The sequence below is a fragment of the Phragmites australis genome, chromosome 7 (genome assembly GCF_958298935.1).
Source record: "Phragmites australis chromosome 7, lpPhrAust1.1, whole genome shotgun sequence".
NCBI classification, from domain to species: domain Eukaryota; kingdom Viridiplantae; phylum Streptophyta; class Magnoliopsida; order Poales; family Poaceae; genus Phragmites; species Phragmites australis.
In genome coordinates, this window is record NC_084927.1 from 17,556,903 (window position 1) to 17,581,662 (window position 24,760).

The 24,760-nt window shown below is 46.1% G+C and overlaps 2 protein-coding genes across 3 annotated transcripts; one reads left to right on the forward strand and one right to left on the reverse strand.

Moving 5' to 3' along the window:
* Positions 1-3,411: 3,411 nt before the first annotated feature.
* LOC133925432 (U-box domain-containing protein 9-like) lies at positions 3,412-6,879 on the reverse strand. The gene is made up of 2 exons (XM_062371364.1): positions 6,094-6,879; positions 3,412-4,629 (listed from the first exon to the last, which is right to left on the reverse strand). The coding sequence occupies exons 1-2, from the start codon at positions 6,877-6,879 to the stop codon at positions 3,529-3,531; spliced, it is 1,887 nt and encodes a 628-aa protein (XP_062227348.1). The 3' UTR covers positions 3,412-3,528.
* A 4,514-nt stretch (positions 6,880-11,393) lies between these two features.
* LOC133924056 (protein DETOXIFICATION 16-like) lies at positions 11,394-16,272 on the forward strand. 2 transcript variants are annotated; one of them, XM_062369428.1, is made up of 9 exons: positions 11,394-11,572; positions 13,623-13,894; positions 13,991-14,535; positions 14,621-14,707; positions 14,781-14,837; positions 14,933-15,171; positions 15,339-15,457; positions 15,565-15,651; positions 15,752-16,272. In XM_062369428.1, the coding sequence occupies exons 2-9, from the start codon at positions 13,646-13,648 to the stop codon at positions 15,809-15,811; spliced, it is 1,443 nt and encodes a 480-aa protein (XP_062225412.1). In that variant the 5' UTR covers positions 11,394-11,572; positions 13,623-13,645; the 3' UTR covers positions 15,812-16,272. The 2 variants fall into 2 exon arrangements, with proteins under 2 accessions (XP_062225412.1, XP_062225413.1); XM_062369429.1 differs by having other exon boundaries at positions 13,626-13,894.
* Positions 16,273-24,760: the final 8,488 nt, after the last annotated feature.

Genomic DNA, 24,760 nt, shown 5'->3' on the forward strand with positions numbered 1-24,760 from the left:
CGGAAAACTTGTTGTCCATGGAGCTCAGCGTGCGGAGGCCACGCAGGCTCCTGAGGGGCCGCAACTGCGCAGGTTGAGCATGCCGGTGAGGCGCATCTTCCATCTCGTGTTGCAGGCCGTGCCCGCCGTCCTTGTTTCACATGACCCAGACGGCCAGACCTAGTTGGAGCCATCGCCATTGCAGGGGCTTGTGGCACGCGACCAGTGTAGTCGTCCTTGAAGCCGGAATGGAGCTTGAGGAGCGGGTCGGCGTCGGGCGCGAGGGAGGCCGGAAGGCTCGCGAATGCCTCGATCAACTGATCCATCTGACAGCCCACAAGGCCTTGTTCTCATGCATGACTCGTTTCTTTTCGTCTCGGGTCCTGTTCCCATGCTCGAACTCATTTCCTATCCTCTAGTCTTTTCCGGAAAATCGCAACAGCCATGAACCGGAAATGAAAAGTTTCGGTGTGCAAGATATATAAATTTGCTTCTGCACTGTTGTATACTAGCAAAGCCTTATGATATATTGTTTAATGTACAGAAAAAGAACAAGTTTTTTTTACTTGTTTTTCCGGTTTTTACTTGTATCCCTTTACATCTCTCTTATCAAATGAACATGGCGTTCCTGTTTCTATTGAAAATGTATCGCAAAAACATAAATAATCCTAGCAATATTTGTACCCTTATCGTACACCTCCTTGAGTCCTTGTAAAGATTTGTTTGGTTCCCAAATTATACTATATGCATTCTAAACAAATCTTACCGGTAACACACAGTATCAGGCTTCGTTTGGTGCAGTGTGTCAGTTTTTCCAAAGAATTTATCGTCTCTAATACTGGGTGTGTTGTTTAGTTAAAGGGCTATTTCCTCTTTTTAGTTACTTTTGTATGAGGCTTGGCTCACCACATGTTAGTCTAAGATTGCAATGGCAAAAATAACATTCAAACCGCCGAAAGGAATTAATTTCAAAATCAGTGGTGAAAAAAATAAATTTTCCTCTAGTTAAGAGCATCTTTGTTTGAAATTGATAAATATCCCTCAAATTATATTCCACGGTGAAAAATAAAAATTTCCTCTAGGTAACAGCATGATTTGTTAATCTATAACAGAGAAATTATAACTACAGTACCGGACCGGAATCCTCACATCTCGGCTCAGACTCACTGCGCTCTCCCAACTACTACTCGTTGGCTCGCTGCTCGCTCACTAAGCCGGGGTGGCGGTCATGGAGACGACCGTGCGCGACGTCCTCGCGTTCCACCGCGTCGACCGCGCCGCCTACGAGCGCCTGCTCTCCCTCGGCACCGGCCTTCGGCCCGCCCGCGACGCCGTCGCGCTCCTCATGTGGCACCACCGCAGCGCCAGCACCGGCTTCGACGCCGTCTCCCGCGTTCCCGCCCTGGTCCGCACCCCGGCCGCCGCTGCGCGGCTCGTCGCCGAGGCCCGCTCCGTCCTCGAAGGCGCCGCCGGCTGCGGCGAGGCGTCGACGCCGCTCCTCTCGTGCCTGTGCGGCGACGACGACGTCCACGTGCGGCGGCGGCTCCTCGCGTCCCGCAGCCCGGCGGCCGGTGAGGCCGCGCGCCGCGGCGCCGCGGAGGTCCTCCACGGCGTCGGGGCGCTCGTGTTCGACGACCGGCTGCACGACCTCATGCGGCGCTACGAGGAGGACGGTGGCGGCGGGGCGCTCCCGGCGGAGCTGGCCGCGCCGTATCGTTGCTGCAGCGCGTCAGCGGCGGCGGCGGCGGAGGACGTTCGGTCGCTGTTCATCACGTTCTCCAAAGGGTTCCCATTAACGCGCGAGGAGATCGATGAGTACTTCACTGAGTACGTAGCACCGATTCTCGAAGCGATTACTAGTTATACATGCATGCGATTTAAATGGACTATTATAGTATTTAGTTGGGGGAGCTAGCCATGCATTTATTGAGTTAGTTTCAATAAATTTTCTTTTTGAAAAATACCTTTTTTTGGAACTTGGATAATACCATTTTTCTCAACATTATTACACCAACAACATTTCAGTACTTCTCGTATAACGGTATAAGATTGGTTAATGTACACTCTATAATGTGCATTGCTCTCTCAATTGTCTTAGACTAAGGTTGAAGCTACTTAGTGATCGGCAAAACATAGTTTCATGTAGTTCATAGCTTCAAAGATGAAATTTGGTAACATATTTTTATATGTAACTCCTGCATGTGTCGGTACAAAAGCGTATTCATTTTTTTTATACTTGTTCGCGCTCGGTTCTTGTGCGAGAAATTAAAATGATACCTGTTTAGGAACGGATAATAATACCTAACTAAAGTCTAAAATATTTGCTTTTTCTGTGGGAAAATTTTGTGTTAAAAAAGCTTGTTGGTGTGCATCTTTGGGTAACTTTTTTCCGAAAGTTATTCCCGTTATCATAGAAGATGGCTTCTCAACATTTTCATGGTCTACAAATTACGATTTCAATTGTTACAACACAACATGAAAACATCTTGTATTCCACAGGAGGTGGGGCGACTGCGTGGCGCGGGTGATGATGGAGAAGACGCCGCCGGGGCTGCCGCCGTCGTACGGCCGGATCGTGTTCCGGCGTGCGGCGAATGCAGCGGCGGTGCTCGGCGGGCGGCCGCTGGTGAAGCTGGTCGTCAACGGGCGGCACCTGTGGGCGCGCAAGTACGTCACCAGGCCATAGCTGTACCTGTACGACATGGAGTCGATGGGAAATTTCGTGGGATAGATCTACAGTCACACGAATCACGTTTTCATGTTGAGTGCGCCAGGCACTTGGTACGCACACAAATCTAGCTAAGAACCACGAGATCTTATGGGCAATTGCACAATCTTTTGTTAGATAAAGGCTCAAATATATAGGAAAGTCATCAGTGTAGCAATTCATAACCTTCTAAGTCAAACCAAAGTCCTCACAGACTCTCCCTGCTTTGAACTCAATTTCAAGCAACAACCAAACCAGCTGGCGTTTCATGACACGTATCTACCTCCAAATCTGTCAAAATTATTGTATAACTACAAAAGCCACAAACCTGAGCGTCCAGCAGGGATTTCAATTTTGTTTTACAATTTTTTCCGTTTACAAGAGAAAAGATCGAAATTCGTGAAATTTTGCTGAAATTTTGGTCATTTTTTGTTCTCTGTTTTATAGGTCTCACATATCAGTAAAAGAAAATTTCATAATTAGATATTTCGTTCTTCTCCGAAATTACCAAATTCATAGTGAAATTTTAATCCCTGCTCACGAGACTACAATGACAACTGAACAGCATAGCACCTCAGCTATACAGAAGTCACTGAATGTGCTAAAAGAAAAATTGCCCATCGCAACTGAAAATCTATAACATCGACATTCGAATCCTACCATTTATTAGTTCGACATCCAGAAGAATTTCACGATCAGTATTTAGCTTTATCTGAGCTACAGCTATGCGCACAGGAACTAACTGTATTTCTGTTTAGTCAAGAAACAGCTATGCCTCCTACCTCTGTTCAGTTACTCACACTCGTAATGGTCGGTTCTTCGCCTGCCTGCCAATGGTCAGGTCAATCCCTGTATCTGTACGTCCAGGGGTAGTAGCACTTCTTCTGCAGCCATGAGACAATGGCCTTGACATCTTTCTTGGTCTGCTCGTGATCCGCAGACCCTTCCACACCCGCCTCAGAGGGCGACCAAGAAGACGTGTCCGAAGCCTTTGCCGAGTACGATGCAGAAGGAACATCCGCCGACCTTCGTCGTCGTTCTGTCATCATGAAGCTGTGCCAAAGGCGATTCCTCATCTTCTCGCACATCTCTTCGCCGCCAAGTTCTTGGAGCTTCTCCAGGATCTGCGTCATGGCCAGCTCAAAGCCTCGAGCCTGCAGCAGGATGGCCTGGGTCTCGACCACTAGCCCGTCGTTCCGCAGGAGAGATATGGCGGCATCCGCCACCCCCTCTCTGACGAACCTGCTCCAGTTCTCATGGGCCTCGCAGAGGCTGGCGAGCGCCCACGCCGTCGTCTTCTTGACATCCATGTCTCCGACCAAGAGCAGCTCAATCAGTGCGGCAAAGCCTCCGAGCTCACCTATCTTGATCTTGTTGTAGTAGTTGTCGGCCAGCAGCCCAAGGATCTCAGCACACTTGGCTCTTGTGGGCACTGGCCCCAGCCATGCCCTTGCGATCAGCACGGGGATGGCGTACTGATCGTCTCCGAAAGCCGCCTTGTTGGGGCCGTAGGAAGCCGCCTTCGCCATGATTCCGAGGATGATGTCGTCCAGTTCAGGGTCAGGTTCCAGGCATGTCTCTGGCAGGACGGATGCAAGCTTCGCGATCGCCCCAGGGTGGCGGCCGAGCAGGTGCACAAATGAGCTCTCCTTGTCGATGAGCTCGTGGAAGAGAAAAAGCGCATCCCTAGCTTCTTTGGAGCATCTGGGGGAGTGAGCCATCAGTGTGACTTGCTTGAACCTTGCTTCCTCCTGGGGAGAAATGGCAGGTGGATCTGTGACTGCTGTCACGTCTGTAATGCTGTTGGCTGCACCCCACCACGAGATGCACAGCGTGATGAGGATGTTGCGGATGAACACAGTGTGCGCGAGAATCTCGCCAGTCACGGGACAAATGCGTTCGTTCTCCTTCCACCATTTCTCCAGTGCTGAAAGATCAACTGTCTGCAGCCACAGAAGAGTTGCAATCAGAGATTTGAAACCAATAAGAAATGAAGTCAGGGAGAAAATCTCAAAGCAATGCAGGTCAGGAAGTTATAATTCAGTAAGAAAAATTGAACAAGAACTGGTAGATGTTTTAACAGAGCAAATGGAGGTGAATAGAAATAGCCAATAATGTCCGTTCTGATTAGTTTGACCAGAGCAGACTGCAAGATACTGAATTTTCCACATTGACTACTCCAGGGATCTAGTCTGATCAGATTCAGGTGAAAAGTTCCAGTATTGCTGAATTTGAAACTTATAGAGATCACGAGCATCCACACCAACAAAACGATATAGTTTAGTATACCGTTTGAGCAGATTCTTTTATCTACTAAGACACAAACAGTATCACACCAGGACAGTCCTTATTCAGTTATTTAAACCAACCATTCCTATATAGCAACATATACAGAGTATTTTTCGACAATGCAACATGGACAGAGCATAATGTCTCTGATCCTTGCTGACGTCCTATGATCCAGAAGGACAAACTTAGAAATGCTTCTGAAACAAATTCCAGGCAAATCTTCAGAACAAGCAAACAGACTTCTAGGCATAGGATCTCAATGGACCCTGGCACAATAATTTAAACAAGATTCGCAGAGGAAACTAATGCAAATAATTTGCATCGGTCATACGAAGAAATTCTTGAATCTGTAGGAACAATAGCATCACAGGTTTTGTAAGACAATACTGTTACCATTAGAGTAACTTTCTCTAGCTAACAGAAAACCTGAACAAATTCAGACATAGCAACATTTCTAGATTAGTGCATCGAAATCAATCCAAACTGGTTGCAAGATCCAAGAAAATGGTTCTGTCATCCAACACAAAGAAACGAGCAGAAATTCTTCAAGCACAGCAGTTACAATTCCCATTAACAATAGCATTACGGATTTTCCAAGACAATACTGCTACCATCGGAGTAATATTCTCTAGCTTACAGAAAACCCGAACAAATTCAGACATAGCAACATTTCCAGATTAGTGCATTGAAATCAATCCAAACTGGACTGGTTGCAAGATTCAAGAAAATGGTTCTGTCATCCAACACAAAGAAACGAGCAGAAATTCTTCAAGCTCAGCAGTTACAATTCCCATTAACAATAGTATTACGGATTTTCCAAGACAATACTGCTACCATCAGAGTAATTTTCTCTAGCTAACAGAAAACCAGAACAAATTCAGACATAGCAACATATCAAGATTGTCACATTGCAATCAATCCAAACTGATTTTGCTAGATCCAAGAAAATGGTTCTATCATCCAACACTAAGAAACAGGCAGATTCTTCAAGCACAGCAGTCACAAGATTCGCTGCATCATCAATTCGTCCACAACAAGCACACCAGAACATATGAAATCGCATCACAGAATCAGGGCAAGAACTCAAGAAAAAAGAACAGGTGAAAGATTCGGCGCACCTTTCCAGAGGAGATAACGACCGGTTGCTCCATGATCTTCTTGGAGACGGGGCAGAAGAAGAACTCCGGCACCGGCACCGAGCCAATCCAGCGCCTCCTCGCGTCGGGACCGCGGTGGAGCTCGCTGGACGACGCGCCCTCCAGGGCCCGGAACGCGCACTCGAAGAGGTCGAGCGAGGGCGCCGAATTGTCCTCGTCGTAGCACAGGTCCACGAACCACGCGAGCTCGGCCACCGCCTCCGCCCTCCGCAGCCACCGCTCCAGCCCCGCGAGGTCGAGCACCCTCCGGTTGACGAAGAGCTCCTTCTTGATTGCCTCCGTCCTGGGCCCGGTGTTGGCACCCATGATGGCCTCCAAGAACTCGGCCGCGGCCTTCGCCTCCCTCGCCTCCTCGGTGCTGGTGAAGGCGTCAAGAACCTCCGCCCCGTCGACGATCGGCGGCGTCTGGAGATGCGGGAACGAGAAGCTCCTCACTCCGCCCTCCTGTACCTCCACCTTCTCCCCCTCTTCGACGGTCGGCGGCGTCTGGAGCTGCGGGAACGAGAAACTCTCCACCCCGCCCTCCTCCTCCTCGTCTTCTGCCCCGCCTCCTCCGACGGAAGCAGAGCCACCCGCGGCGTCATCCCGCGGCGCGAGCAGCCTCAGCGTCGCGCGCCACTCCCTCAGCGAGGCGAGGATCTGCTCCGCGGCCCCGGCCTCCCCGCTGGCCTCGGGGACATCATTACCGCCCGACAATCTTGGCGCCCTCCTGGTCGTCCGCACCGAGCTGGCGAGCCTCGTCGCCATGATTGGATCACGCGGAGGGGACGGCGACCTCGACCCCAGGAGGACCCGACCACGCCGAGGAGACGGCGACCTCGACCCCAGGGTTCGACCGGGCGGAGGAGACGACGGCCTCGACCCGGAGATCCAAGCAAGCGGAGGAGACGACGACCTCGCCCTCGAGGTCCGAGCAGGCGGAGGGATCCGCGACCTGGCGCTCCGCCTCAGCAGTGCGGGCTCCTCCTCCTCGTCGACCCCCTCCTCCGACCAGTCCATAGATGGCGCCTGCTGCTTCTTGCGTTCTTGGTCACTTCTTGGTGGCAGGGGGAGAAAGAGAGAGACAGAGAGAGAGGAAGAGAGGGAGAGGGGTTTTGGCGGCAAGGGGTCGGAGGCGAATTCAGGCGCTTGTACCGTGCAGGTGCGGCACTGGCGGGGCATAAGAAAGAGGGGAGGCAAATCTGGGCCGCCGACTAAGCCGTTGAGATTCGTGCACAGGTGCTGGTACGGATCAGGCTTGGATCCCAAATGCAGCATCTTTTCCAGGTCGTGTGCCTGCACGATGATATGAAATGACCGTAATTCAGCAGCCCAGTTCAACTTGCTAATGAAAAAGTTGGCTCATTTACATAGACAAAGTTCAGGGGATCTGGGGATGTCAATCTATTTAGAACAAGCTGAAAATCTGTACAACTCACAGCGCACATGAACTGTACAAGATTTCTTCAACATAAAGAAATGAACATAACCGGAAGGAAATATTAATTACTCCCTCCGTTCATTAGATGTATGACATCCTATAAAGCGTGGGTTCAAACCTCTAACTTTGACCATTATTTTGAGAAAGACCATTTGGATTGACATTATGAAAATTGTATTTGAATTTGTTATTGCCCAATGTTGAAAAATTGTATGTGGTCAGGTTGTTATCATCATTGTGCACATTGGGCGCCAAGACCGGGTCCAGGACGAAGGCGATCAAGAAGGAGCTCTTCATCAACCGAAGGGTGCTCGACCTCACGAGGCTGGAGCAGTGGTTGCGGAGGGCGGAGGCGGTGGCCAAGCTTGCGTGGTTCGTGTACCTGTGGTACAACGAGGACAAGTCGGCGCTCCCCTTGACCTCTTCGAGTGCGCATTCCAAGCCCTAGAGGGTGTGTCGTCCAGCAAGCTCCACCGCGGTCCCGACACGAGGAGGCGCTGGATTGGCTCGGTTCCGGTGCCAGAGTTCTTCTTCTGCCCCGTCTCCAAGAAGATCATGGAGCAACTAGTCGTCATCTCCTCTGGAAAGGTGCACCAAATCTGTTCTGTTTTCTTGAGTTCTTGCCCTGCTTGTGTGATGCGATTTCACATGTTCTGGTGTGCTTGTTGTTGGGGGCCACCTCTCCCAAGTCCAACTCACATGTAAGGAAGGTTGTCCAGCCCTGCTTCGAGTCACCATTGCACTTGACTTAACCCTAGGATGTCCCCATACTCACTCCTTGCCCCCCTTTCCCTGTATAGTCATGGTCGCTGCAATTTAGAATTTGGGTTTTGCTTAAATTTATTCCAACTTCATTGTGTGAACATCATCATGTACTTGTGTCAGGCTAATGGACTTACCCCTCAGGCCCTAGGATGGCCTTAACGACCTCACGAGGAGTTCTTGGTTGAAACCTCGTGGATACACTAGCTGGACAAACGCCCATGTCACCGGGCAATAGGCAAACACACCCTAACGGGCTCCCTAATCTAGAGTGGATCACTGTACTAAACGTACTATATTAAAAAAACTACTTCCTCTAGTTCGAAATAGATGTCCTTTTAGGTATCAACACAATCTCTAAAATACAATTTTGACTACAACTTTTTCCTGTAATATATTGATAAACATAACAAAAATATACTATTATGAAAGTAATTTTTGACATAAATATACCCGTGTCATTTTCAAATATCCAAACTTAAAACATAAAAAATAATATATAGCCAAAGTTTAAAACAGTTAACCGCAACTCAAAACGACACATATTTTGGATTGGAGGGAGTAGATGGTTTTATCCTCTACCTAACTAGTTCCTCTTAATGTGGCTTGGGGGTGTAAGAACCGAGATAGGAGAATTAGCATTTCTAAAACTAATTGGCTCAACACAAATTAAAGGATAAGTAATCTGAATATGCTTTACGCTTTTTCACAAAAGAGTTTTATACCTGTTTAAACCCTATAACTATAAATGGTAATTCTAGGAAAGTTAAATATGGGGTTTAGATGGTGCAATAAGTAAATAAGGAAATGTAAAGGTAGATAGAATGCAAACTCACCATAATAATTTTTTCTCATAATGTCGGAGTGTTGTTGCTCTCCACAAACCCATATCGCTACACCCTCGCAAGGTATTGCACCAACAAGTAAACTTCTTCGACTTCCTCTCATGGACCAATCACACGTGGATACCCTTTCAAGACCTGCCTTGGCAAGACTCACCGCCCTTCCACTAGCATAGCACATTTGTTGCTTTGACACAGTGTTCTATTCGCTTACAAAACTTAAGGCCGCTCTACAACCACCGGCCTCCGGGACAAATTTGACGTTGATGATCGTGGTTGTTCAAGGGGCGATAAGGGGTGGCACTATCCTTACCGCCTTTTTAGAGGGCGGGTAGCGTCCACCCGCACCTGCGGCCGTACCGCCCCTTACTACCCTTTGAGAGGACATTTAGCCCCCTTGCCGCCCTCTCAGGGGCGGTTAGCCCCACCGTTTGGAAATTTGTTTTTTTAATTTAACTTTTGTATACGTCAATTTAAAAAAAGTGCATATTCATTAGTGGTCAAAACAGCATCACAGAGTAGTTACTTTTTGAAAATTTTGGATCGATGTAAATTTATCGATATTTTTTATTTATTTGATACAAAATTGAATGAGTAATTTTGTAGTGACGTAATGTTAGGAGGATATAAAATCTAATTTTTTGAATAATTGTAGTTGTGAAACACTATTAGCATTGTTGGAACCGAAGTCCTGAACAAGGAAAGCCTTCGCTCCGAGGGAAAGCCCAAGGCTCCTGGGTGTGACACATGTTTAGCGATAAATAATCTTGCTTCCTCCCTCATCTCGGTACAATATGGCTCTATTTATAGCCCGTACTCAACCACTCCACACTAGGATTTACAGTTTCACCCTTCAACTGCCACATTCTCAGTATATTCGGGGGTATTATGGTACAATCAATACATTTACATAATTACAACTCTGCCCTGTGCAGTTAAGTGGGTCTCGACGTCCATTTGTGGTCTTCGGCCAAATGGACTTCGGCCAATCTCATGGCTGCGCCGAGGGCTGCTCTCTAGCTTCCAACCGAAGGTTCGCCATGACCTTCGCTCCTGTCCTCCGGCGCCATGAGTAGATCTTCGGCCTCCGGCCGAAGGTACGATAGTAGCTTCACACCCTTAGGTTAGCGGAATCACCGGTCAACCTTCGGCTTCCGACCGAAGGCCTGCCGCAGCCTTCGCCGACATTGGCGGCAGGAACCACAGACGTGCCTTCGGGCTTTGACCGAAGGTAAGTCGTGGCCTTCGCCCGCACGGATGGAGGTCATGGGCCAACCTTCGGGCTTCGACTGAAGGTACACCATGGTCTTCGTCTGTATTTCCTGAAACAACACTATAACACCTATGAGTGTTTAGTCACCGATAGACTTCGACTTACTACTATACAAACTCTCAAGTGTTTTGGATCACACTCCACTACTAATAAACTTTGGGAATGCCCCTCACCATGAGAATTGAATCAACATATGTTGGATTTGAACTTGGTTTGTTAACTGGTGAGGGTTTCTTTGAGTTAGTGGCTAATGTACGGTGGAAAAAGAATAGGGAAAAAACATCGATGGAAAAGGGGCGATATAGGATTGGAGCACTCCATAAATTTTCACAAGGATGGGCAAAACATATAATTGGTGCATATAAGAAACAAAAATAAGATATTTTTCATAAGATTGGGAGGTTAGATAAAAAGGCGGAGTCCACTTTATTATAACCCTATGAGGTTGATCTTAAACATTATCTAAATGATAGGTTGGTTCAACTTCTTTGAGAAGAGATCAAGTGGTATCAGTGGTCCTATAGGATTTATCCGGTCAAAAAAAATGTAAACTTTGACTTAAACAATATATTTGTACTAAAGATTTATCTTTCGCCACCACATTCGGATACACCTGGTACCGTTGAGAGTTTGCGGGAGTGGAGGGAGAGACCAAGAACAGGTTGAGCCATCAAGGTTGGTCCACGTAGTATTTGAGCTAACAACCCCAAGTCTAAAAAACACTCTCAGACTAGATCAGGGACATGGAGAGAAGTTTTAAATGATGGTGGATGAAATATTTTTGATATTTAACTTTATAGACACAAATTAAATCACGGCGATAGTTAAGAGACGAGAAATAAATCTTATGGTATGATTTACTCAGTCAAAAGTTTAAAACTTTTACTTATACATAAAATACTCCTACGTAGGACCGATGCTTTTCACAAGAAAAAAGTAATATCTCCGTAGCCTCTGCTCCCCTGCGAAGACCACCTGTTTTCTCCGTAGCCGCTTCGCCTCGTGCTCGCGCGTGCCTCCCTCCGCCGTGCCCGACCAAAGCTCCTCGTCCTCCTCCCTCCTCGCCCAAGCCGTCTCCATCCTAGCCGCAGCGGTGCTCTCCATGGCGTCGTAATCGTCAGCGACGCTCGCCACGTGCCTGCGGTATGGTTCTTGCCTGATCTCTTTCTTGAATTTCGTCGCGTTGGGGGAGATTGGACGGCACTGGTTTGGTCCTTTCAATTTTAGCATCTCAGGAGTTTGCTCCATATCTGAAAGGGAATAGCAAATTAGCAATGGCCCAATTCGAAGGCCATCTTGGGAGCCATTGCTCTGTCTCTAAAAAGATGGATGTTTTGAAATCTTTTTTCACACAAGTCCAGTGCGTTCAGGTTACTTTTGCAGTTTTTTGCTTAGTCCTCAATTCGTTAATGGCAATGGATCTTGGAGAATTCCCTTTTTAATTATGTGCAGTACTGCAGTCTGACATTGGTCAAAGCATCTTTTTCAAAAAGAAAAGAAAATGGCTCAGAGCACGTGAGGCGTCAGACGATAGAAATGAACTTTTTCGTGGTGTGCAGTGACTAGAGGCCTCTCAAACCACCACTAGTAGGCATTAGGCAAGAGGAAGTTAGTGATTGATTTCGTTATCTTGGAACATAGAGATCTAGTTGCCGTTGGCGATTAAATTGATCAACTTAGCGACAATGTCATTGTTGTCCTGATAGAGCATGGATTCTTGGATTCTTAACTGTCCCAATCGCCCTTATTCGTTAGGATACTTTGTGAGGTATGTTGAACTTGGCTGCCAAGCTTCCTCCTTTTGTCCCTATGGATTTCCTCGGTGCACTTGACTGCAATGTTCAGATCTTGACTGATGTTCACATCCCTTTAATTAAATTAGAAATTGTTGCTCAGAAGACTTTTTAATCGTTACTGTCACAGTAACTCTACTGACGACAGAGACCAAGCATTTGTGCTGTTCTGCTTGTTTATGCATGTTAAACTTGACCAAACTTTTATGCCTTTATGTTGTTATGCTGGTCTGCCCATGTTTAAGCATGTCCTGTTGGATTTTGTGCGCCTTTGTTTCCTTTTGATTTCCTCACGAGTCATGACGTTTGGCACTTTGGCCTTCAAGTTTACTGCCTTTTTAAGATTTACCAAATTGGACTGTATATTGTTCCACCTATCTTGTTCAGAAGTAAAGTGCAAAGTTTCTGTCTTGATATTGTCTGAGTTGGAGAGATTTTATGGGATTTGCTTCGATTGCTTTAGTTTATCATATTAGGAGTTTTTCTGTACCCATAATAGCAGTACCTTAATTCAAAGAATATCCTAAAAGTTTTTGATGTGTTTGTATAAGATGGATATCATAAAATCTTTCCACTTAACTCATTTCAATTATTTTTGCGTTACCTAATCAAACGCCACTTAATTCATTCTTCTTTGGTGGCGTTGGATTCTGGGAAATGCCCTTTCTATATTGTACATGAAATGGGTCATAGAACATTATGGGTCAAACATGGGAAAGAGATAACAAAAATAAATATGAAAATTGGACACGTGCACTTAGAAACAGAGTAATCAGAGTCTACACCTACTAATAGTGTACATTCGTTTAAACAGTCTGAACTTGAGCTTTTTTTTTATCCTGGGTCCCAATGAATAAAAACCCATGTTCTAACCACAAGTAGGCAAGAAAGATGTTATTGATTTCATTATCTAGGAGTATAAGAGTTGATTAGTAATGCTAGAGAAAGTGGCATTCGTCTTCTAATCGATCATGAATTCTTCATGCTTAGCTGTCGCGTTCACTCTCGTCCGCTGGATAGGCAGTTCTGTCAGATGCATTGAACTTGACTGCCATGCTACCCCTTTTTTCTCCAATGAGTTTCCTTAATGCCCTTGATTACCATATTCCAAACATTTTTTAGAAGACTTAATTGTACTAATATTAACATCCCAGAAATCAAATTATAAACTCTTCAGAAGCATATTTTAATCTTTACTGTCCCAATAAGTCTGACAGTGATAGATGAGATCAAGCATTTGTTTTGTTCTTCTTGTTTAGGAATTTCAAACTTGGCGACCAAGCTACTGCTTCTGTTTCCTTCCTGTTTCCTCATGCGTTTGGCTTTCAAAGTTTCCAGGCTTCCAGCCCTTATAAGACTGACCAGATTGACTGATGCATTATTCCACATACCTTGTTCAGAAGCAGGGTGTAAAGTTTCATGTATGATGGCAAGCATGGATGAGCCTCTTCTTGGCAACGGTGTTAAGAACACCGGAGGGGTGGGAGAGGGCCTGGTAGTGACTGAGGTCAGAAAGCAGCTGTACCTTGCCGGGCCACTGATCGCAGCATGGCTCCTGCAGAACCTCGTCCAGATGATATCTGTCATGTTCGTCGGTCACCTCGGCGAGCTCGCCCTCTCCAGCGCCTCCATCGGCACCTCCTTCGCAAGCGTTACTGGCTTCAGCTTGTTGGTATATTGTTTTAATTCAATTCCTTTCATATGCTTGATCTCCTGAACGAATATATGGAGTCCGACAGCAAACCGAATTTTTTGTCTGTCATCTTAGGCTGGCATGGCGAGCAGCTTGGACACACTGTGTGGGCAAGCCTTCGGAGCAAAGCAGTACTACCTTCTCGGCATATATAAGCAGAGGGCCATCCTTGTGCTCACTCTGGTGAGCGTTGTGGTCGCGATGGTCTGGTCATACACCGGCCAGATCCTTCTGCTCTTCGGTCAGGACCCAGAGATTGCAGCCGGGGCAGGGAGTTACATCCGGTGGATGATTCCGGCGCTGTTCGTGTATGGGCCGCTGCAGTGCCATGTCCGGTTCCTGCAGACGCAGAACATAGTCCTCCCGGTGATGCTGAGCTCAGGCGTCACGGCGCTGAATCATCTGCTGGTGTGCTGGTTGCTGGTGTACAAGATTGGCCTGGGCAACAAGGGTGCTGCCTTGGCCAATTCCATCTCGTACCTGACCAACGTCTCCATCTTGGCTCTCTACGTCAGGCTCTCCCCGGCCTGTAAGGAAACTTGGAGAGGGTTCTCAAAGGAGGCGTTTCACGGCATCCCCAGCTTCTTGAGGCTTGGTGTTCCATCTGCGCTGATGGTTTGGTGAGTTTGAGCTTGAATCCCTCTAGTTGCAGATTGAATTTTTCTATTTACCATCATCAATTGAATTGGATCCTACATGTAACAGCTTGGAGTGGTGGTCATTTGAGCTCCTGGTACTTCTTTCTGGACTTCTACCAAATCCTAAGCTCGAGACATCGGTATTGTCCATTTGGTGAGTTAAGTTTGCATGGCATACTTCAAATTCTGTTTGCCTTTCTTGTTTGTAACTCTTTAATCACCTGCAGCCTAAACACAGGTTCTTTAGCGTTCATGATCCCTTTTGGGCTTAGTGCAGCCATAAGGTAACATTGAACAAAAACAAACTCATATATTTTTACCACACCATGTGGATCGTCTGATTCTCACAGCAAGTATATGCATTTGATTTCCCATATAGCACCCGTGTTTCAAATGAGCTTGGCGCTGGGCGACCGCAAGCTGCCCATCTGGCTACCCGTGTGGTCATGGTGCTGGCTCTCGTGGTCGGCATAGTAATCGGACTTGTTATGATTCTGGTGCGCAATTTATGGGGGTATGCATATAGCAATGAGGAGGAAGTGGTGGAATACATCGCCAGAATGATGCCAATTCTTGCTGTGTCATTCGTGTTTGATGACCTGCAGTGTGTTCTTTCAGGTAAATATAGATGGTACTTCAAACAAAGCCAAATCAGCAAATACAGGGAACCCATTTCCTGATATTTGTGGTGATCTGTTCTTATCTCCGTGTATATGATGAACATTATTTGTTGCTTGACCTAGTAGTGACTGACAATAGGGGATACTTGATATTTTTTTTCCCAGGTGTTGCTAGGGGCTGTGGGTGGCAAAAGATTGGTGCTTGTGTTAATCTTGGTGCGTACTACTTGGTTGGAATTCCAGCCGCCTTCTGTTTGGCCTTTGTTTACCATCTAGGTGGAATGGTAATTTTCTACCCAAACCCTTAACATAAGTTCTTATTCAACTTTTTCTTACTCTGTTGAGTTGAAGAAACCTCTCTGAATAACGAATCTGAACTCTGAACCTCTAGGGACTTTGGTTCGGAATAATCTGTGCACTCATCGTGCAGATGCTATTGCTTCTCTCGATTACCTTGTGCAGCAACTGGGAGAAAGAAGTAAGCAAATCAACCAAAACACTTGCCTATGCACGCATACTCTTTCATCGGCTTCTCGAGGTTCTTAATGACTGGCATATCTGTTTTGCTGCTTCTGTAGGCTTTGAAGGCAAAGGACAGGGTTTTCAGTTCATCCCTACCAGTAGACATGACGACATGATACTTGCAAGATACCCAATTTGTTGGAGGCAGTGACCAAGAAACTTTGACAAGGAACTCATGAAGAATTGGGCATCAGCATGACACTTTCTTCTAGGGAAAATCAGCGAGCAAATCCGCTTTGGTGGTTTTTTTTTTGGGGGGGGGGGGGGGGGGTAGAGGGAATAAAATGTTCAGTCGAGACTTGAGACAAGGTAACGAAATTTCTTTGACTACAATCGGCAGCATTATCTTAGGAAATTGTATTCCCTCTATTAGTTGTTGATGTGAGACGATTGAGACAAGAGAATGAAATGCTCATTTAACTAAATTATCAGTATTATCTCATTATTTCTTTGGACAGTTATATTTTCTTAGTTGTTTATGTAAAATGGTTGAATCGCAGAGACTGTGCACTATGCGCCTGTTGTCTTTTGAACAGTATAAGTTGTTCATGTAAAATATTTCAACACTTTAAATCAATTCCGAGAATGAATCTTTTGATGAAAATCAATTACCTCCCCATGAGAAAAGCAACTCTCTATGCTTTCTCGTGCTAATGCCTCGGATTTTCTTTTGACACAGATGTTCTTCATCTGTGCAATGCAAGAAGAATTATCCTCATAGAGGACAGTTGGAGATTTATCTACCTTCACACCACTTGTTTCAAGAATATGTTGAATCATTCTTCTCAGCCAAACACACTCCTTTGTAGCGTCATAGAGAGCCATAATATCTGAATGGTTTGTTGAAGTAGCAACTATTGTTTGTTTTATAGAACTCCAAGAGATAGCAATTTTTCTGCATATCCTGCTTGTGATCTGGCATTACGAGGATCAAACATATAGCCAACATCCAAGTATCCTAACAATATGATATCTTGTCGCTTGAGATAGAAGAGAATAAGATCATTTGTCCCATTTAGGTACTTTTTTTTTTCAAGGAAAGGGGATATATTAATCGTATCCTGAAGAAATATAATCGTCACGAACTAGCCTAGTTACAACACTTTCTTCCTGCCCTACCCAGGTCCCCGTAGTACCATGGATACAAGCATGATTAGGTAATTCATGACTAACAATGTTTTGGCTACGGCCTACTTTTTTAATCTCCAATACCCTTTGTCCGTTGAACAAACGTCTCACCTCCCTAACCACATGGGCTAGGGTAGAACGGTCCTCCTCATGTGTTGTAGCAAGATGTACAACAGTGGCACAATCCGTTTCCACCATAATCGGCCTTTATGTCCTCCTTACAAGCAACCAGTTTAGCCTCCAATGCATCATCACAGTGTAATAGTGTTCTGCATGATGTGATAGCTCCTTTGCTGAAATTGTCCGGTAGTACCATACCGACACCTGCCCTCCCATCCTATAGAGAAAAGGATCCATCAATGTTCAATTTGTGCCATTCGGCGGGTGGACGTGACCAACGTTTGACCACTTTGGGTAGCTCTGTGTAGGTACGCTGCTGCTTCGGAAACTCCTCTAAAGAAATCCCAATAACTTGCTTGCCTCTTGCCACGTCCCTGCTAGGATGTTGCTTGATCGATAATAAGGATTGAGCATAGCTCTCTAGGAAGCACCGGGATGTTTCCACCAATGGTACCGGCTTCTAATGAACCACCTCATTTTGTACATGCCAAACACGCCATAACAACATAAGTAGCATCATGCAGCTTGTACATGGGATATTATCTAATAAAATTAACAACCATTTGCGTACCTGACACCTAAAGCTCCTAATCCGACGGCAAGCACCAAACCTGCCTCATAGCCCTCCACAAAGCTCTGGCATTTGGGCAGAGGTACAATGCGTGGTAAGTGTCTTCTTTTTCCATTCCACAAATACCACAAACGTCATCTAGTGCGAGGCGACGATGCCGTTTATTATCCTGAGTAGCCAAGCTATTCGTAGCAACTTTCCACGCAAAGATGTGAACCTTTTGTGGAACAGGGCATTTCCAAAGACGATTCCATAGAGGATTGCAACCATCCGGGAGCGAGCTAGCAGCCTCGCTCCCAGCCTCCCGCCTCTGAAGATCCACGACCAGCTTGTCTACGCTCCTCACCGTAAACATACCGTTCTTCTCAGGATGCCATGCCAATAGGTCCTCCTCATTCCTCCCTAAAGTTTTGATTTTAACAATAGCTGCCACATCAATCGGCAAAAAAAATCTAGTTCAGCTTACCAATGTCCCCAACACCATGCACACCCAAAAGAGCCGATACATGCTTAATCCTCCAGCTACCCTGTAGACTGATGACCCTGTGGGAGGTGTCTCTTGGGATCCAAGGGTCTCTCCAAATTCTAATCATACTTCCATTCCCCACTCGCCAAATTGACCCTTTCTTTAGGAGTTCCAGTCCATACTCAATTGCACGCCATGTACGCGACGAATTACCTACAAAAATAGTATCCCCCAAGCAACCGTTAAGGTAGTAACATGCCTTTAACACTCTCACACACAAACTATCTGGCTTCTGGATAAGCCTCCACACTTGGCGCGCTAGTAGTGCTTGATTAAATAACTTCATATCTCTAAAGTCCATCCCTCCTCTGTACTTCGAATCAGTTAGCTTGTTCCAGGCAATCCAATAAGTTTTCTGTTTCCCGTTCTACATGCCCCACCAAAAATTCCGAGTCAACTTAGTGAGGTCTTCTAATACTGATTCAGGAAGTTTGAACACCCCCATGACATATACCGGAATAGCCTGTGCCACCGCCTTAATCATAATCTCCTTACCTTCACTGGATAAATAACAATCACCCCACTGAATGATTCGCTTGCTTAATTGTTCTTGAAGGCTTATAAACTTTCCTCTTCTCATGGTACCTTCAGGTATTAGCAGCCCCAAGTATTTAGCTTCAAAGGATTCCTGTTCGACACCAAGAATAGACTTAATTGATTCCTGATTGGATTTTGGGCAAGCATCACTGAACATAATGTAGCACTTGGCCGGGTTTATTAACTGTCATGTGCCCCACACATACTGGTTCAGTATCCTTTTTACATTTGAATCTTGATAATCATTTGCTTTGAAGAACAACAGAGTATCAACTGCAAATAGGAGATGAGACACACCCAACGCATTACAGCAAACCCGAACAGGGGATATACTCCCACCATCCACCTCAACCTTTATCAAATGTGACAAACCATCAGCCACAAAAAGAAATAAAAAAAGGAAGAGGGGATCACCTTGTCAAAGGCCACGAGTCGAAACAAATGTATCCAATAGAGGTCCATTAATTTTATGGAATATCTCACTGAGGTCACACAAGTCATAATCCACTCGACCCACCGGCGAGTGAAGCCTATGTTAAGCATCACCTATTCCAAGAAAGACCAATCGACCCAATTATACGCTTTTGATGAGTCAAACTTGTAAGCACAGAAGGAATTTTCCGGTTTCTTTGTGTTTTGTATATGATGAATACATTCAAAGGCAACCAAGGCATTATCAGTGATCATGCGTCCTTGCACAAATGCACTCTGATTTGGCAAAATAATGTCATCCAATAAAGGCCGCAATCTGTTGACCAGACACTTAGAAACAATTTTGTAAAGAAAATTGCACAAACTAATAGGCCTAAAATCTTTGAGAAAAATCAGATTTTTGACCTTCGGAATTAAAACAATAGAGGTATTATTAACCCCCTCGGGCATTACCCCTATTTCAAAAAATCACCTCATGGCGCTGACAATCTCTTGCTGCACTGTTCCCCAATTTCTTTGATAAAATCTCGCAAGGAAACTGTCTAGCCCTGGTGCCTTGATTGGTCCTATCTAAAAAACTGCATTAGCTATCTCCTCCTCTATGAACTCCCTGCACAGTGAAACAGTCATATCCTCTGTTACCTGCGCATCAATCAACTGAGTAATCACATTAGGGTTAAGCGAGGGATCTTTGGTATATAGTTCTTGAAAATAGGAAGTAGCTAATCTTTCCATTGCAGTGGAAACAATTTGGATATTTCCATCACTGTCTCGCAGCTTGGAAATTCTGTTCTTCCTCGCTCGCCAAACCGCCTTGTTGTGAAAAAACCTTGTATTTTTATCCCCTTCCTTTAGCCAATTTATTCTTGATCGTTGCAACCAGAGCATTTCCTCTATGTACAAAAGTTCATTCATTTGGTCTTGTACCCGTCTAATCTCTATCCTATCTCCCTGGCCGTTCTGGAGACCTATCAACTTCTCTCTAAGTTTCTTAATTTGTCTATAGACATTCCCAAACTTCCTCCTTCCCCATGCCTGCAGAGTAGTCATAATCTTCTCCATAGCTTTATTTACCTATCCTAGATCCGATTTAACACCATTTTCAAGCCATGCATTTGATATGATTTCAGGTAGCTCTGTTTCCCTCTCCCACCTGATTTCATAGTGCCGGTTGTCAGTGATATAGGAACCAGGGGTTCCCGAGTCCCGAGGCCAAGACAACAACTTGCCACGTGGCGTTATCCCTCAGGGACCATCTCCTCGAGGGCCCGAGAAAAGCCAGACCCGGGAGGAGGTGCTCGGGGTCAAGAATAGTTGGTCCCCGAGTACCCAGAATTCTCCGAGAACCCGAGAAGAGCCAAGTCCGAGAGGGGGTGCTCGGGGCCATGAACGGTTGGTCCCCGAGTACCCAGAGTTCCCCGAGGACCCGAGAAGAGACAGATCTGGGAGGGGTGCTCGGGGCCAAGAACAGTTGGTCCCCAAGTACCCAGAGTTCCCCGAGGACCTGAGAAGCCCCTTGCCAGTGGACCCCGCAAGGGCTCCACGGTAAGGTGTCAATCGGTGGGAAGACCGATGCTGCATTTAAAGGGGAGCGTGGCCGGTCACATCCAACCACTCCCCCCACGCCTGTCGTACTGAGTACGTCAGTCTCTGCCACCGCCTGGCAGGAAGGCGTGGGGACAATTAATGCGACGGGTCCCATCGCACGTCACCTAGCGGGGCCCATAAAGGAAGACGGCTTGAGGATATCGTCGATGGCTCGAGGCGTATCGCCTGTCTCCCTGCCGCGTCAGACCGTGTCAGATCTACTCTGACCGGACGGGCATGCAGGGATATTCAGTAGCTGGCAAGTGGGCCCCCCTGCACCTGCTAAAGTTGAGGCGTAATGACTGACAGGACCGACCGAAGGGCGCATTTTCAACCACTGTAACATCAAACTGTAGACCCATAATGGTTATTTTCTATTTATGGCTTACGGGAACTTGTGCCCTCATTCTGGGCACGCCGAGCCTCCCCCCGGTAGGATATAAGGGGGGAGCACTTCGTAGAAAGACGGACTCAGATAGGTTGGACAAGCTGATCAAAGCTCACCTCCACACAAGTTCAGAGAGACCGGCACTTGAAGATCGAAGCTCAAGACTTGTTAGACCAAAAATCCTTGTAACATAGGGATCCAGAGAAAGGCATTCCAAGAGCATTAATAGCACATTAGACACACATGAGTAGTGTATTATGCTCCGTACGGTCCAAACCTGTCTAAATCCCTTGTGCATTTACTCCTACTAGCCGATGATCATACGTCCCGCCTAGATCTTATACATTCGCATTAATCCCACGTACGAGGTAGATCCAGAATCAGCCCCCCAGCCGAATCTCAAAGGGGGTCCCTCAGGATCCCCACTTGCGGTGTTCATCCACCGACATCGGTACTTCCTTATATTTGGAACTTGGGCTTCCTACAGCAGCCGAACCATGATAGGGCAATGATCCGAGCAAGGTGACACTAGGTGTTTCACCTGTAACAGCACTAAACAAGTCCCTCCAAGAGTCATCTACAACTGATCTATCCAATCTCACTTTAACATTCCTTATGCCCGTTCTATTATTATCATAAGTGTAAGGTAGCCTCTCAAAACCTAAATCTCTTAATCCACATACCTGAAGTACATCTCTGAAGGCTTGCATTTGACGATCCGATCTCAAAGTGTTTGAGATATGTTCAAACTGCCAAAGGACTTCATTAAAATCACCCAAAACCATCCAAGGTAGGTCAGACCTTTGTTTGTTTAATATCACATAAAAGGTTCCACATATGTTGACGGTTCTCAATTCTTGGCTCGCCATACACACAAGTGATATGCCATGCTGGTTCATTTTGGGACACACGTACATACGCATCAATGTATCTTTCATTCACACCTTTTATTTCCACACACAATGGCTCATGCCAAAATAAAGCTAGCCCACCACTCTGATCATCGCTATCACTACCAACAAAACCTCTCAAACCTAGCCTATTATGTAGGCGATGCACTTTCTCACTCTTCTGTCTAATTTCACAAAGGAACACAAGCTGGGAATTATTGGCTTTAACCAAATCCACAAACGAACTATCGGGGTGTTCCTTATACCGTGACAGTTCCAGCTTAAACAATTCATGGCTCCTGACGAAGCACCCTAAGTGGCTCCATTAGTTTACCAGTAGCCCCGGGACTGGTTGCTTCCCTGCCATCCATAGCATTCTCCTCCATATCCTGATCATGTATAGCAACCCACACTAAAGGGTTCAACTTCTTCTTTAAAACCCTGCCCCTACTTGCTTCACTCGGCAGCACAACCAGGGCCATGGTCAGGGAAGCCTCACATGTCACCTAGTGATCAACCCCGCTTTTAGATCACAGAGATCCATCATCCATCAACTTAGAGCTACCCTGAGACTCCAAACTTGACTCTAGCATCCACAATGCCAGGATCATCTCGCTGGATGTGAGGGAGTGTCCAGTACTTGGCGCCACTTGAATAGGTATTGCTCTTGCTTTAGTTGCCACACTCGAAGTTTTGGATAATTCAAAAGGAGCATATTGTATAGCCTTACCCTTCTGCATGCTGGATTTCACCTTCATACTCTCCCGTTCAGCAACATACAACTTGTTCGCTTGTTCTGATAGCTCTTTGTCAATCTGCACATTTCCTTCTTTGTCCTACGCTTCAAAATCATCCCTCACACCAACCTGTACGGGGCTATCCACCTTAGCAGCACGGCTAGGACCCTGCTGATGATTAGAAGAAGATCCTGCACTACCAGCCTGATTAAAGGCAAGTTGGTGCCGAACAGTTGGAGTAACCTCAACCTTGACATAGCTAGTTCTTCGTTCGAATTGCTTAAATGGAGAACAACGTAGTTCCGCCGAATAATGCATCGAGGCAGCTCCTTCCCCAGCCTTAGCACATTCCTTATCTGAATGTCCCATGAAACCACAGTGGAAACAAAAGTATGGCACATGTTCATACCATAGATCAAAATTGCGTACCACCTCCTTACCCTAAACCTTCACCTTGGTTGGCAATTTCACCTTCAGAGGACGATCAATAGGGAGCTCAATTCTAACACGCAAGAAATCATGCTTGCTCTGCCATTTTCCTAAAAATCCACCGCTTGGACTGAACCAAGTCTCTTACCAAGCGTTTATCTAGCACATTTAGTCATCATCCCAAGAGATAGATCATATATTCGCACCCACACCAGAATAGCATTAAGCGGAACCTCCTATGGACTTGTAAATCCATCAAAAGGGGCAACTATGAGGGCATCACCTCAGTGTATCCAAGGTCCTCCTCTTAAGACAAAGGTAAAGTGATGATGAACAGATTATCACGCAAGGCCTTAAAGTAATGATGATCAGATCCTAAAGTGATGATGAACAGATTATCACGCAAGGCCTTAAAATTGAAATCTATGCGTAGCTGCCATGCCCGCTTGAGATCGTCAAATAATGCCACTGGATTTGGTCGTTTCAACGAGTAATACCTTGCCAACACAGTCCATTGCCCAGCAGACAAAGCTTCCGTATCATCGATCTCAAATTCCACAGTGTCGTCATCTTCCTCAAACCCCAACCTTCAAGGTAGGCATCCGACCCTTTGTTGATGCCGATCTCACTCAGTTGCTCGTTCACCAACTTCTGTCCCTCCAGGGTTTGTTCCTCTCTCACCTTTGCCATGGTTGAGATCGCCGTATGAGGTACCAACACTAGATCCTTCCCCGAATCCCCCAACTGCGAGCCCATCAATACACCACCGCTAGACGACTTCGGGTGGGCAGTTCCCTCAACGGGCACCCCTTTATCACCCCAATCCCTAGCAGTAGCAATCAATAGGGCACCAGCAGGAGGATGACAAGCACCAAGGTCTCTGCCGACACCTGATAGGGTTTTGCAAGATGAGAGATCCAAAGCCCTAGGTATTCTTATATACTCCCAGATCAGATCCCCCTGTCCATAAGCAATACGACTTGAACTTCCTCCTTCCAATATACTCACCATCCTACCCCCAAAGGACATCTCCACCATATTGGAATCAAAGAATTTTGTTGGGTTGGAACCAGACTTCATGCATCTTCCGATGCCTGTCGAACAGAACACAAACGCATCCCCAAGGGATAGCTTCTTCGACTTGGAGACGAACACCCTCATCAGATCAGAGACGGGCTCCATCCTAACCTTCATACGACACACGAATTTGGTGCCACCACCCAGTCACCCAGGCGTTACCAGCCCTAAATCACAGTCGGACCTTTTTTCTTCTGACCAGCCCCCATTTAGGTACCTTAATACCCCTTTTACTCCATTCCAATGATTTTCCAAAAGTTTGTTGTGCACTACAAGAAAATGTTGTCACCCAATGGCGTGACAAGATAATGATATCACACCACTCAGAGTGGTCTTCATGAAAATATAGTCTCGAACGGGTTAATAATAAAATATTAAATTAAAAGGGTTAAAAATTAAAATATTCAAGGAAAGAAATAGGATAATTTTTCAGGGGCAATGCATGGACCAACTACAGGTGGCAATGTTGACAAAGGAAGACATTGATTGTTTCCAATTTGCAATCAGAGGAGAAAGCATGTGAACCTAGGCGACAATAGCAACACCATCAAATCTCATGAAGCAGAGTAATCTCTAATACATAATCCATGCCGATTCATCGGCCGGGCGTTGAGCCACGTCACCGGGAAAATGGTAGCTGTCC

Bases quoted from the DNA above. Each gene is read 5' to 3' on its own strand.
- LOC133925432 (XM_062371364.1), bottom strand. From the start codon at position 6,879: ATGGCGACGAGGCTCGCCAGCTCGGTGCGGACGACCAGGAGGGCGCCA. The intron at 4,630-6,093 runs GTGCGCCGAATC...CTGTGGCTGCAG, and splicing joins TCGTTATCTCCTCTGGAAAG to ACAGTTGATCTTTCAGCACT.
- LOC133924056 (XM_062369428.1), top strand. From the start codon at position 13,646: ATGATGGCAAGCATGGATGAGCCTCTTCTTGGCAACGGTGTTAAGAAC. The intron at 14,708-14,780 runs GTGAGTTAAGTT...AATCACCTGCAG, and splicing joins ACATCGGTATTGTCCATTTG to CCTAAACACAGGTTCTTTAG. The intron at 15,652-15,751 runs GTAAGCAAATCA...CTGCTTCTGTAG, and splicing joins GCAGCAACTGGGAGAAAGAA to GCTTTGAAGGCAAAGGACAG.